At 33.4% G+C, this 14,506-nt stretch overlaps 1 protein-coding gene across 1 annotated transcript in view; it reads left to right on the top strand.

The window, feature by feature from the left end:
* Nucleotides 1-4,163, top strand: part of LOC141652178 (cation/H(+) antiporter 14-like) — a 14,604-nt gene extending 10,441 nt beyond the window's left edge. Inside the window, exons 2-3 of the mRNA XM_074459785.1 lie at nucleotides 1,820-2,794; nucleotides 2,889-4,163. Of these exons, the coding sequence (XP_074315886.1) occupies nucleotides 1,820-2,794; nucleotides 2,889-4,016 (2,103 nt within the window). The 3' untranslated portion in view covers nucleotides 4,017-4,163. The remainder of the gene's footprint in view (nucleotides 1-1,819; nucleotides 2,795-2,888) is intronic.
* Nucleotides 4,164-14,506: the final 10,343 nt, after the last annotated feature.

The following is a 14,506-nucleotide window of genomic DNA, read 5'->3' as shown; positions in this document are numbered from 1 at the left end:
CGGCTATCTCGTCTAAGTGGTTGTGTTTAGCATCGAGGGTGGTGGAGGTAGTGGTGCACTGGTGCGGATGAGATTTGAGGTGAAGGCATGTATGAATGAATAATAGCCTGGTGGGCCAAAATTAAAGTTTATGTGCATATCAGTGTAAGGTTAATTTGGTCTTTCAACGGCTAACAACATATCCAAAATTAGAATGTAAACAATCAGGTGAATGATTCAAAATGGAATACGTAAACAACCCAATGGAACGGAGGGAGTATAAGTTATAATTAATAGTTGCACGTTGAGTTTTTAAATAATATGTGTATCTCCTAGAAAGTGTACCTAGAATTAAAAAAAAAAATGTATCTCCATTTCTAAAAAGTGTATATAAGATTCGGGTAAAAGTGTATCTACCATAGAAAAAAGTGTATTTTTTAAAAAATGGATCTAAGACAGAAAAAAGTGTATTTAAAAAAAATGTATCTACATCGTCAAACAATGTATCTAGAATCATGAAAAAAAGTGTTTTTAAAAAAAAAATGTACAGTACTTTAGTTAAAAGTGTATATGAGATTTTAAGAGTGTATCTAAGATTCATGAAAAAAGTGCACCTACTTTAATTAAAAGTGTATATGAGATTTGGTAAAAAAAAAAAAATGATTCTTAAAATGTGTATATAGAATTTTGATAAAAAAGTGTACCAAAAAAAAAGTGTGTCTACATTCTTAAAATGTGTATATAGAATTTTGGTAAAAAAGTGTACCTACTTTATTTAAAAGTGTATATAAGATTTGGTAAAAAAAAAAAAAAAAAAAGTATCTACATTCTTAAAATGCGTATATAGAATTTTGGTAAAAAAAGTGTACCTACTTCAGTTAAAAGTGTATATGAGATTTGTTAAAAAAAAAAAAAAAAGTATACCTTTTTATATATATTCTAATGTATCTAGTGCGTTCTCACCGGATCCCACCTCTATATATATATATATATATATATATATATATATATATATATATATATATATATATATATTTTGTTAAGAAAATATATTTCATAAAATTTAATTATTTTTACGAAAAAACGTATAAAGGAAGAAAAAATACGGTCAAGAAACCATCTCAAAAACCACCCAAAAGCAATTGTTAGCTTTTGGTTTGGATGGGAGGAAGTAATACTTCTAAGCTGAAAAAAATCATATTTCATACAGTAGGCGTAAGGTCGTCTCATACTGTGACACAATCCCATTGTAAAATATCATAACTCATTTATTAGCAATAAATGAACAGCTTTTTTCACAAAAGTAGACCATCTGACAGTGTGAGACCATCTTATACTATAATTTGTGTACTTCATATAACTCGTGTTTTTGGGAAGATAATTGGTGAAAAATATATATCCCTTTTTATAGGTATATGGTAAAATATTGATTAAGTGACAAAAAAAAATCTTAAATAAGATGCATTATTACATTTTTCCTGTAATAAATTGTGGAGACAAGGAAGAACAAATATCTAACGCAGTAACATGTAGCAAAAGTTTTTGAACATTTGCGTAGACTTCGAGCTAAAGTCGACTAATCAAAGCTAAACCATGATGTTTACGCAAATGTCAAATTTTTTTATGTTATGCCAATATGCTTTGTATCTAAGTAAATTTCTTATGTCAAAACAATACCCTTGACAAGAAAGAATCCAGCTAAACATGAGTTTGTCATTTTTGTATATGAAAATATATGAATTTGTTTAAATTCTACAGTTTTGTATTTTGTCTATCACGGAGTAGTTTATTTTAACATCTTTTGTGGATTTGTATTGCTTATCGATGGTTGTTTATGCAGGCGGGTTTTATAGTTGGGCCATTTTTTGGGATATATATTCTAAAATACGCGATAAACAGGCCATCATTGTTTGCAGTAGCATCAGTCCTCGCAAACATAGGCTTTTTTCTACAACTATTCGCGTTGGGATTGGAAATCAATTTATTTAAATTGACAAAAACTGGGAAAAAAGCATTCATCCTAAGTTATTCAAGCATGTTTACTTCTATTGCATTCTGCCTTGCAACTTATTTCACAGTGATAAACGGGACATTAGGAGTAAGTTTTACTTCCAAGCAACTACCGGCCTTGGTTTTGGAAAACGCGACAAATTATTTACTAAGCACCGCAAGCCACCTGAATGATCTCGGTATGAGCAACTCAAAACTTGGGCAATTGGCTTCTTCAACATCCATGGTGACAGACATGTCCGTTATGTCATTGTCCATTATAGCGCTCAATGTTATAATACCCTTAGTAAGCGCGCCTAGGTTAAAAGCTCTCGTTGTGTTATACTACGTCTTTTTATTCTTGGTTGTTCGGCCGTTGATAACATACTTCTCTAGTTTTAAAGAAGAAGGAAAACCCTTGAAGCGTACCCACTTTGTGAGCATCATCATTATAATTCTTCTAATGGCGTTAGTGGGAGAAAGTCTAGATCAAAAATATTCTCCGTTTTTAGTGGCATTAACATTGCCAGAAGAGCCCTTAGGGACAATATTTGCAGAGAAATTGGATCCATTTTCAAGTAACATTTTGTTCCCCTTTTTTGTATTAAAATGTGGGATGCAAATGAAAATATCTTTCAATTTGGGTATGCGTGAATTTGCGCTTGTAATATTGTTGGCAATGGGTTATATTGGCAAATTTCTTGGCATGCTAATTTCAGCGTTGTTTCTCCGCGTTCCATCCAAACAAGCCATTGCTTTGGCTCTCATTTTGTCTGCAAGAGGAGTCCTAGATGTTGCTTCCGTTGAATCGTTGATACAAACCGCGGTAAATAATTCCTTCGTCTTTAATTTCTTTTCTTCTTTTTTCTTTCATTTTGTTACTTATCATCTTTTAATAGCATTTTCCTAATATAATGCAGGTCCTGGATGATAAACTATACACAATATCAATACTTAATAATGCGATTACAATGGGAATATTGTTACCATTTGTAAAGTTTTTATATGAGCCTTCAAGACAATACTCAACAATTATGCGACATAGTGTATTCGATTTCCAAGAAAACAACGATATGTTACTGATATTAGTGTGCATTCACAAAGAAGAGAGCCTCCCCGGACTTATGCGTTTCCTTAATGTTTGCCATAGCACTCAACAAAACCCGATTTCAGTACTAGTCCTTCAACTGTTGCAACTAACAGGCCGATGTGCGATGCCGATCATGGCCCCCCTACACGAAGTCTCGTCAATAGCATCTCTACGGTCAAACATTGATCGCTCTACTCGTATAGTTAATTCGTTTTTGACTCTTGAGCGTGAAACTGAAGGCAGGACTCGCGCTCAACATTTTGTGGCAATGTCACCGTACGCTACCATGTATAATGATATATGCAACCTCGCATATGAAAAGTCGGTAGGGCTAGTCATTCTACCATTCCATATAACCTGGGGTTCGGACGGGATGATTAAAGACTCTTCTTTGGCTATTAGAGAGGTGAACAATATGGTCCTGCAAAAGGCACCTTGCTCTGTCAGTCTCCTAGTTGACCGTTCCAGCTCTCGAAAGCGTGTCATCGATGAAAACGCGTACATGATCACAATTGTTTTTGTAGGTGGGTCGGATGATTATGAAGCCCTTGCGTATGGTAAACTGTTTGCAAATCATCCTTGTGTACGACTAAGTATTATATGGCTAAAGCCTCCTAAGAACAACAAGGATAATGAACTCGATTGTGAGGTAATGAAGCAATTTCGCAGGTCATGTAAGAATAATGAGAGAATAAATTTCAAAGAGGTTGTTGTGAATAATGGAGATGAAACTATACAAGTTATGGTTTCGGTGAAAGACGACGTCGATCTTATTGTGACTGGAAAGTATCATAATGCACAAACTGTTCCGTTGTTAGGGCTTTCAGATGGGTGGAGTGAGTATCCTGAGCTTGGGATACTTGGCGACATTTTCGCTAGTTCCGACTTTGAATTTTCACTTTTGGTTGTACAACAGGAGCCTCAAACTGAGTTTGCTATGGATTGTGAGGAGAATTAACATCAATGTTAGTACGAGTAGTCAAATACTCACTTGTTTGTCTAGGTATGATATTATCCATAATATGGATCATGTAATGAACGATTTTTATGTATTTTTACAACATGGTAAATATTATTTACTGCTTTTAAACCTGGTTTACCTCCATTGTAATTATACTAATTATTCCCTCATTGATATCTCATTCATTTGATTATCTTTCTATATTGTGACATATTGTATGTCTACTTGTCAATTAATAACAACAATCATAAGTGGTCCCCTCCCCTCTCCTTGGTCTTTGTGTTAAAATCAAAGGTAAACAAACGACACGTAGTCCGGGACAGAGGGAGTACTAGTTTAGGTGTGAAATCATTGAAGAAACTTTACTCTGACCTTTTCAGACTAGTTGAAAAGTTTTTCAATTCACCAATTTTGCAGATATTTTTAACCCGACAATGGTGGAGAGTATATTAAATTATCACTAACACTTGTCGACAACAGGATTTCAGGCCTCATAAATTATATCATGCTCCTAGGAGTAGGATATGCTTAAATATTTTTTAAGGAAAAAAAAGAACAAAGAACAAATGAAATAATAAAAACAACTACCCATTATGTTACATTTCATTTATATATTAAATGTCAACTGTATGATGTAAATATGCAAGTAAAATTAAATAAACACCAAAAATAAATCAAATGTGATATCTACTTATAAAGGAATAAAAACTATGCGTAATGATATATTTTTTTATTTAAATAAAGACCAAAATAACGACACACCAAAATAAATCAATTTGAGGGAAATAAATTTAGGGTTTTTGATTAAGGGTATGAAGATGTTGTGTTTTCTTTCTGATTAAAATGAAGGAGTTCAGCAGATTAATTCTATTCAAATTAACTTTATTGTAATGGGAAACCGGTTGTCTTCCACGAGTCAATGCAAGATAAATGATGCAATAACTAATTCTATTACCCGTGTAATATATAGGACTGTTTGGATTTTCTCCTTTGAATTTTCTTTTAGTTTTATAGTCGCTAGAAGACCACGGAAATCACCTTGTGACATTCAATATACATCCAAATTTCCAATAGTTGTATAATATTTCATATGAAGTACCTAATACTTATTGAAACATCGATTAAGATAATAAAATCTTATTTTACAATTTTACCATCTAAAACATGTCTGAGCCATATTTTATTTGTGATCATAGTACGGAGTACATTGCAATAAATATTTTTGAAATATCTTAGAGGTACCCTTCAACTTAACAAAGTTTTCGTCAAGTAGGCTAATTACTACGGAGTATGATTTGTTTTTTCAGGTGATTAACCTTTCCTAAAAAGATGGTCATTGTTCAAGTGACCATTCATTTCATGAATCAATATATATTCTGCTGAGAAAACAAGTAAAAGTGCCAAAACAAAACAGTTAAAATAGGCATGTTGCAAAAGTTTGGTTAGCTAACGAACACTTTATTAAATTTAGAGGTATATCAAATGATTTTTAAGAAATGAAGGAAACATATATGTTAAAATCTAAAGAAAACACAGGGTAATATAATTCCCAAATTATTTTCAAGTTTTTTGGACTAAATATAATTGGACAGTACTGTGAAATGATAGGGTTATTTCATAGTAATAATCCAACCTAAGTCTCATATTCCCATAATAATCCATTGTATTGTTTAACTCGAAAAAATCTCAACTATTGCATCATTTATCTTGCATTGAACTCGTACTATAATCGACCCGTATAACCTGTTTCCCTTTAGGTCATGACGTCATGTGGTTGTGGGTCCCTAATTCTTTTTATTTCTTCTTGTTCTTACGTTTCTTCTTCTTATTATTTCCTTTGTTCACTTACCATTCTTCATTTATTCTTCTGTTCATTTATCATTCCCACAATCCCACCCAAGCAATTAACTATACACATTTCACATTCCACACTACTAAACTACCAGTCTACCACCACCTCCCCATACTCATCAATCACATGAAGTACCACCACCTTCGCACCCATCGCCATTAGCCAGTAGGCCCAGTGCCCTCACTTATATCCATCACCACAATTGTTTCAACGACTACCCCATACGCCGGCAAAGTGTCAGCCACTTTCGTCATTTTTGGGTTGTTGATTTCTCCAAATATAATTTTAGCCGCCATAATCTACAAAAATCACCAATCACCGTGTTTGACGTCATCCTATTAATCGTGCTGCCTCAACATAACCACCGACGACACTAACGAACGAGTTTCCAGCGGATGAACATGTGTTTTGATTAGAAATACTCCGACTAACTCCCTTACATCGTTATTTTTCAATAATTATTAACTCTTTTTTTGTAGATTTAAGAATTTAAGTTTCGATTTTTTAACAATTCTTACTCTTTTTTGTCCAAGGAAGAGATAAGTGGCTGGAAAATGGTAGTGAGGTCGGAAGTGAGACGAGGAGAGGGATCCGACAGCGGTGGTATTAGGTGGTCGTGGCTGGGTTGCGCTAGAGTGGTGATAGGGTGGGGATGTGGAAGCTTAGTGATTGGATTTTTGGCGTTTTTACAGTAAAAGGAAGACAAGGAGGTGAAATGGTAAATAAGTCAGACATTATACAAAGGGAACCGGTTATACAAGTCACCCTTCTATAAGTTCACTAAAAGTTAAATGATACAATAGTTAAGATTTTTCTCAATTAAACAATATGATGGATTAATATAAGAAGATGAGGCTTAGTTTAGATTATTTTCATGAAATAATCCAAAATGATATATATTAATCTACCGAGATTTAAATGCGGAGAATTTTTATACTTGTTCAAATCAAAACCAAGTTCGTTAACTTTTCCGTTGGTTTTACTATGTATGAAGCAAATCGTTGTTAACCAAACTCCTTAGAATATCTACATATATAATATGATAATTTTAAGACCACAAATAGACAATGTAGGCAACTTTCAGTGAATTAAGAAATATAGTATAGGACAATTATTGGTAATAACAAATAAATTCAAAGTTGAAGTTAAATACAGATTAGCATTAATAACAAATGAAGTTTGGACTTGTTTCAGCGCACAATTTCTTCTCTTTCAAGCTCATCTACTCGGCTGCTCATACATGTTTCATACGGAGTTTTTCATTTGTAAGCTCTATTCCATCTTTCTCTATATTTTTTCCTTCTTGGCTTGTTGCTACCTCATGGGAAGAGAGAAAAAAAGAAATATTATTCCGTACAACAAATACCAAATGAACTTTGGAGAAAATGAAGAACCTAATAATGAAATATTCATATTATAACAAAAATATATCAAAAGCTTAAAGAAAGACGGATACTTAGCTAGTGTTTCGACCATCTCTCATCCATTTTATGACGTTGTCAGGTGTTATGAATGCTTTATAAATTGTACAGAAATGAATCTTACAAATGAAAATAAAAATATGTCAGAAAACACATGAAAATATATTTCAACAAAATCATTCATTAGACGAAAAAAAAATTAACGACAGCAATTTTGAGTAAAGGGTAACATTCTTTTTTTTTTTGGTAAAGGTTAAGTTATTGGGTAACATTCAATCGATGGTATTTTCACAATGTTTATTCATGCGTAGTTTTTTTTTTATGGTGACATCAACCTCAAATCTATGGAAAGAGTTTAAATAATACTCACATTTGTAGTTTTTACCTCTCTCTCTAAAAAACCCTCTCTCTCTCAAAAACCCTCTCTAAAAACCTAGCCTCCATTATTATTTGGGGGCTTCCATCGATCATCCATCGATGGTAAGCCCCACAAAAGCTTTCTTAATCAACTAATTTTATGCAGATCTATCTTATTTTCAATAATAGTCTCCCTTTTGGTGAGATCTGTTGTTCCGTCCCTTCTTTCGGGGTTTTTCCATTTTTTCGTGGGATTGTTATCAATATAATAAGTTTTAATCGACGGGGAGATTATCAGATTTGTTTCGTGGATGAATACATCAAGACGGCTACACTGTTTCCCTCCATCAAGAAGGATGCAAAGACATCGATTATTCATAAATTCAAGAAATTTATGATTTTGGAGCGGCAGCGCCATTACCAGTATTTAGATAGTTATTTTGAATGTATTTTTTACGTTAGCAATCTTGATTTTCCTTTGTCTATTTGTTATCTTCATTGTAACCTATGCTTAGTTGATTATTAATGAGATGACAATTTCAAAAAAAAAAAAATAATACTCCCTCCATACCAGACCTATGGTAACATTTACCTAATACGGCCGTACCACACCAATGGTAACATTCCTTATTTGGCCCACAACATTACCAAGTTATCCTTATACCTTCTTGATATTTATACAAAATGCCATTACATACCCCACATATCACCCCACAACTAAACCCACAATTACATACCCCATCTATTTTTTTTCCTCTTTACCTTTTTTTTTTATGACGAGGGGGTTGAATCCCCCGGAGCCCATGCATTCCCGCACCACCACATCAACCATGTAAGCCACCCCCTTCGGGGGCTGCAGTAGCCAAGTGATCATCGCCCCAGCTGGTAGTCGAACTCGGGACCTCTCAACTCCTACATTTCTGCAAGCTTCAAGGTTTAACCCGACTATCACTGGACTAACACCACTTGGTTTCCTCTTTACACTTGCTTTTACCCTCTTTTCTTAAAAACCTCATTTTTTACCACGTTACCATTTGTCTGGTATGGAGGGAGTACTACTAATAACTTAATAAGTACTCGTAATTAATACTCTATTTACATTAGTAGTTCAAACTTTTTAAGTTATGAAGGATATGAAAAGAAAAATGTACTAAAGGAAATTAATTGGACTAACATAAGTTCCGGAAGGTTGAAGGATTGTCCGCATTGAAATTCATTCATTTAGAGCATTAATTTGCTATTAGGATTGGCGTTTTAATTTGCAAGTGGCAAAGTGACGAATTTTTATCTTATGTTGAAAGTGTGCAATGTGGTATGTAGTATCCCTCAACATGCTTTTTTATAATATTGTATAGATAGATTTGTTAAATACAGTTGACATGTGACACTATTTTTCTATTTATTTTTCCTTTTAGAACCTTAATCGTTTCATTAACATGTTCTATACAAAAAAACAACTAAAATGTCAATTTTAATTAAAAACTGTGAAACTTGAATGTGAATTTGTAAATGTTACATCACTAACTCATGAAATATTTAATATGCACAATAATTTTAAGAATAATGATGATAGAATGACATTTTTGTACGCAATTTTGGTAAAGTCTATGTATATGTGGAAAGGGTAGTTTAGTAAATTTATTGGTTATCAGGTGACATCACAACATGTTAGAAAATTGAAATACTTGACAATAAAGCACTCAACATGCCTTTTAATATTATTTATAGATAGATTGTGAGGTACCATCACAACATGTTAGAAAATTGAAATACTTGACAATAAGGCACTCAACATACTTTTTAATATTATTTATAGATTGAGATTTTTCCGAGTTAAATAATAGTTTAAATTAGGGTTATTTCATAACAATAATCTATCCTATTGGTGGTATGCAATAATCACTCCATCCTATCAATAATCTCAATTAAATCCAACCTATGCACCATACCGTCTAATAACGAACCAATTGATAATTTTTTATGTTTTTGTGTATAAAATAAACCAAGTACTTGATTCATCACTTGAAAATATTACACATAAACATCACATATACCAGCTCGGTTGTCCAAAAACTATCAAATATTCCAACATAAACTTTAAAAATATCAAATTTGGTTCGTTATTAGAAGGTATGGTGCTCAGTTTGGATTTAGTTGGGATTATTGATAGGATAGAGTGATTATTACAGACCACCAATAAGATGGATTATTTTTATGAAATAACCTTTTAAGTTAATATAAAGGTGAAGCTTTGTTTGGATTATTCCCATTAAATAACTCAAAAAAGAATTATCAAACCAGACACATTTTTGCAAGCCATGCAATATTTCAGATTTCATAATTTTTTAATGGCAAGGAAATGTCTACCAATTGACCAAGTCTATAAAGTTTAACCTTGTAAAATAAAACTAGTTTTATAACCCGTGCAATGCACGGGTTAGTTTAATAATCAATGTCTATTATGTTGATCGAATACGGAGCACTTATTAATAACTTTGGATAACTAAACTCCAATTTTTAATCTAAAATTAAGTCTCATCCACAATTTCCTGTGAAAATCACGGTACTTCTCTAACTCTTCATAAAAAATTTCATTAATTTTTTTGTTAAGAATGTGCTAGAATTTTTAACAATTTATTTTCTTTTATAGGTGATTTTTTCATAACGGTAGAATATAAAAAGTTTAGCACTAAATTATGATTATTAAGTGGAATAATGCTTGGTAAATGAAAGTTTAAATAAGATGATTAATTGGTCTATTAATTAGAACGTTGCCTTTTTATTTTCTATTTTTAATTCTTTTTTTAGTAAAAAAATAAAAAATTGATCTAACATGTAAATGTAGTGCCGCCATGTTTCATTCTAGTAATAACTACTCAATCTAGACTTTTTATGTTTTTGTATAGATTATCAGATTTCGGGCGTAATAGATGCTTAATGAATTTGGTTCAGGTTTTCCAATAGTTGGTCTAGTTTTGGATTTCAAATAATGAATCCGAAACAAATTTCTGAAATTTGGTTTGGACCTTTTTTTTAACCTCTGGCTAGATTTGGTTTTGGGGATTGTTTTTTCAATAGGCTTTATACACGGCCATCCCTTTTGAGATGATTATTTAAAATCAGCTTTCTCTTCCAAATTCTACATGTTTTTTTCTTTTCTTAAAAGTGTTTCCATGGTTGAAAAGGGAACATAAAAAAAATTAAAAAAGGCAATTCAAGCAAATGTTATATGACATCCATAATGGGAGATGTAGGAATGCCATGGAATGAAGGCGAAATAACGAAGGAAAAATTAATAGCATGCCAAGAAAATGTGGTGCGTAGCGCGCTTTTTGGTGGCATTCCGCACAGTTTCATCGGGTCTCTTTTTCGAAGTCGTAATTTTCTTAACTTTGTATACATTCGTACGCACATTCCTCAAACCTCTCCATATGCCCTCCGTGTCTCAATTGCTCGTAAGTTTTTTCTTCCTATATAAATTGTCACAATGATACTTTTTCTGTCTTTGAATTTGATTATGAATTTTATGATGATTTTTGTTTCGGGTTATATGAAAGCTATTTTTTTGTCTTTCAATATAAACTTGTGTATTATTTTGTGGATTTTGTTCTAAGTAAGTGCGAATATTCGACTTGAATCTCTCAAACTTCTGATTTTGATAGATGTCATATAAGGTCCTGGTAGTTGTTTCTGCAGGCAGGTTTAATAGTTGAGCCAGTTTTTGCGATATATATGAAAAAATACGCAATGAACAGACCATTATTATTCACAACAACATCAATACTCGTAAACATAGGCTTCTTTCTACAAAGACTAGCAAGAAAGTATTCATCCTTAGTTATTCGGGTTTGTTTACTTCTATTGCATTCAGCTTTGCAACTTATGCAACTTATAATAGAGTGATGGGTTCATCAGTAGGTCTTTCTAAATACAGGGCACTAGTGCCAATTCTAATTGCCAATGCGACAAATTACTTACTAAACACGCCGAGCCACCTCAATGACCTTGGTATAAGCAACTCGAAACTTGGCCAATTGGCTTCTTCAACAGCCATGGTCACAGACATTTCCGTCATGTTAATTAGCATTACATCACTCAATGTTATAATACCTTTCGTCACAAAAAACCAAGATCCCTTACAAAGCCTTGTTCTTTTATAGTATGCTTTTTTATTCTGTGTTATCCGACTCTTAATACTATACCTTGTTAGTTTTAAAAAAACAAGGAAGTCCTTTAAAACGTAATCACTTTGTGACGATCATCATTTTAATTATTATTATGGGGTTCATTGGAAAAGGTTTAAGGCAAAAGTACTCTGCTTTTTTGTTGGCATTAACATTGCCGGAAGAGCCCTTAGCGACAATTTTGGTCAAGAGATTAGATCCAATTACAAGTAATATTTTGTTCCCATTTTTTGTATTAAACTGTGGGATGCAAATGAAATTACCTCTCGATTTCCAAATGGAATCGTATGCGCTTGTAACCATATTGATAATGGGTTATATTGGCAAATTCCTTGGCATCATTATTTTAGCATGGTTTCTTCGTGTTCCATTTTCACAGGTTGTTGCTTTGACTATAATTATGTAAACTAGAGGAGTCTTGGACATTTCTTCGCTTGAAGGTTTGGTACATAATAAGGTAATTAATAGTTCGCCTTCTTTAATTTGTTCGTTTTATAGTCATTCTTATATATCATATTTTGTTTATATTGATATCATATTCCCAACAATGTAGGTTATATTACAGGAACAATACACAATTTTAATATTTTATGCTTCGACTACAATGGGAATATTGTTGCCATTTGTAAAGTTATTATACAAGCCTTCAAGACAATACTCAACAATTATGCGAAATAGCGTATATGATTTTCAATAAAACAACAAAGTACTACTGATATTAGTATGCATTCACAAAGAACGGAGCGTCCAGGGAATTATGCGTTTTCTAAAGGTTTTCCATAGCACTCAACAAAATCCGATTTCAATAATTACCCTTCAACTCTTGCAACTGGCAGGCCGGTGTGCAATGCCGATCATGGCCCCCTTCCATGAAGTCTCTTCAATATCGTCTCTAAGCTCAAACATTAGGCACTCTAATTGCACAGTTAATTATTTCTTGTACCTTGAGTGCGAGACCGAAGGGAGGACTCATGATCAACATTTTGTGGCAATGTCACCGTACGCTACTATGCATAATGATATATGCAACCTCGCTTATAAAAAGGCGGTAGGGTTAGTCATTTTACCATTTCACGTAACTTGGGCTTCTGATAGGACAATTAAAAGCTCTTCCTTAGCTATAAAAGAGGTGAACAACATGGTCTTGAAAAAGGCACCTTGCTCGGTGGGTATCCTAGTTGACCGTTCCGACTCTCGGAAACGTGTTATCAATGAAGACGATTACATTATCTCAATTGTTTTTGTAGGTGGGGATGATGATCATGAAGCCCTTGCGTATGGTAGAATTTTTGCTAAACATTCTAACGTTCGGCTAAAAGTGATAAGGATAAAGCCTCCTATGAGTAACAAGAATGATCAAGTTGATTATAAAATAGTTAAGCAATTTCAAAGGTCATGTAAGAATAATGAGCGAATAAGTTTCCAGGAGGTTATTGTTAACAATGGAGCCGAAAGTATACAAGTTTTGGTTTCGATGAAAGAAGACGTTGATCTTATTGTGACCGGGAAGTTTCATGATGTACAAAGTATACCATTGTTTGGGATTTCGGATAGGTGCAGTGAGTATCTGGAACTTGGGATATTTGGTGACATTTTGCCTTCGGATTTTGAGTTTTCACTTCTGATTGTACAGCAGGAGCCTCAAAATGAGATTGTTTTTGAATAATAACATCATGGACGATATCGGGTGGTATCGAGAGTTTGTACCAACATGACCGTAGTCGGATACTTGTTTCTCTAGGTATGAAATTAGTGTAATCGTGTATATTAGTAGATCACGTGTAAATTGCATTATATTGTTACACCATAGTACGTAGATACGGAGTATTTGTTTATTAGGTATGATTTTTGTAGATAACTAGTACGGAGTAACAAAGTACTTGTGCCAAGGGGTTTTATCAGTACTGTCATCAAACCCAACATGTCTCATTTTATCGATTGCCTTAAGTAGGAGTAGGCGTCTATGCCAAATCGATGTAAATACAACCACCTGGCTTTGTTGACGCGACCAACCCAACTAATGTTTGGAAATAGGCTACTCGAGTATGTTTTGCAATCCTAAAATAAATTTTCCTCTCTTTTGGTTTTGATAACTCAATTGCTAACTTGTCATCATTTTTATGTTAGCTTTATATCAGCTGATAATACTTTAATTTGAAGGATTGCGTATGTTTCGTTGATGAAGATTCTTATTCCGTACAATTTACTATGTATACAAGATGAACAAGCAAATCCGTATTTTATCATTTATGTTTATTACATTACTGGCTTAAATCGCAATTTCATTATTAAAATTTATCACCACACTTACCAGTTTTTCGCTCAAAGACTGCTACCCCTTGTCTTATTTTCTCGGTGTTGAAGTCATCCCTTGTATACTTACGGCCCTCGCCTCACCAAAAGCAAATGAAGTTGGTGAGGTCTAACACTCTAACCTACACATCACTCCATCAACAAGACCGACAACCCTTAATTTTCTCTTTGTTCAAGATCAGAACGAGTAGTTCATCTTGGTTAACTATGTGCTAACACTCTCACCAAATCCATATCATGTCTTCAATTTTACCAGCACTGCGAGATTGAACTTGCTCTTGGTTGACTCGACCATCTTACGGGCAGAGGTGAGCAAAACCGGATATACGATACGGTTTCCAAAACCGTATCGGATATCCA

This window comes from Silene latifolia, chromosome 4 (assembly GCF_048544455.1).
Source record: "Silene latifolia isolate original U9 population chromosome 4, ASM4854445v1, whole genome shotgun sequence".
In the NCBI taxonomy this organism is placed as follows: Eukaryota; Viridiplantae; Streptophyta; class Magnoliopsida; order Caryophyllales; family Caryophyllaceae; genus Silene; species Silene latifolia.
Note: the sequence above shows the minus strand (reverse complement) of the source record. Positions and strands in the feature narration are given on the sequence as shown.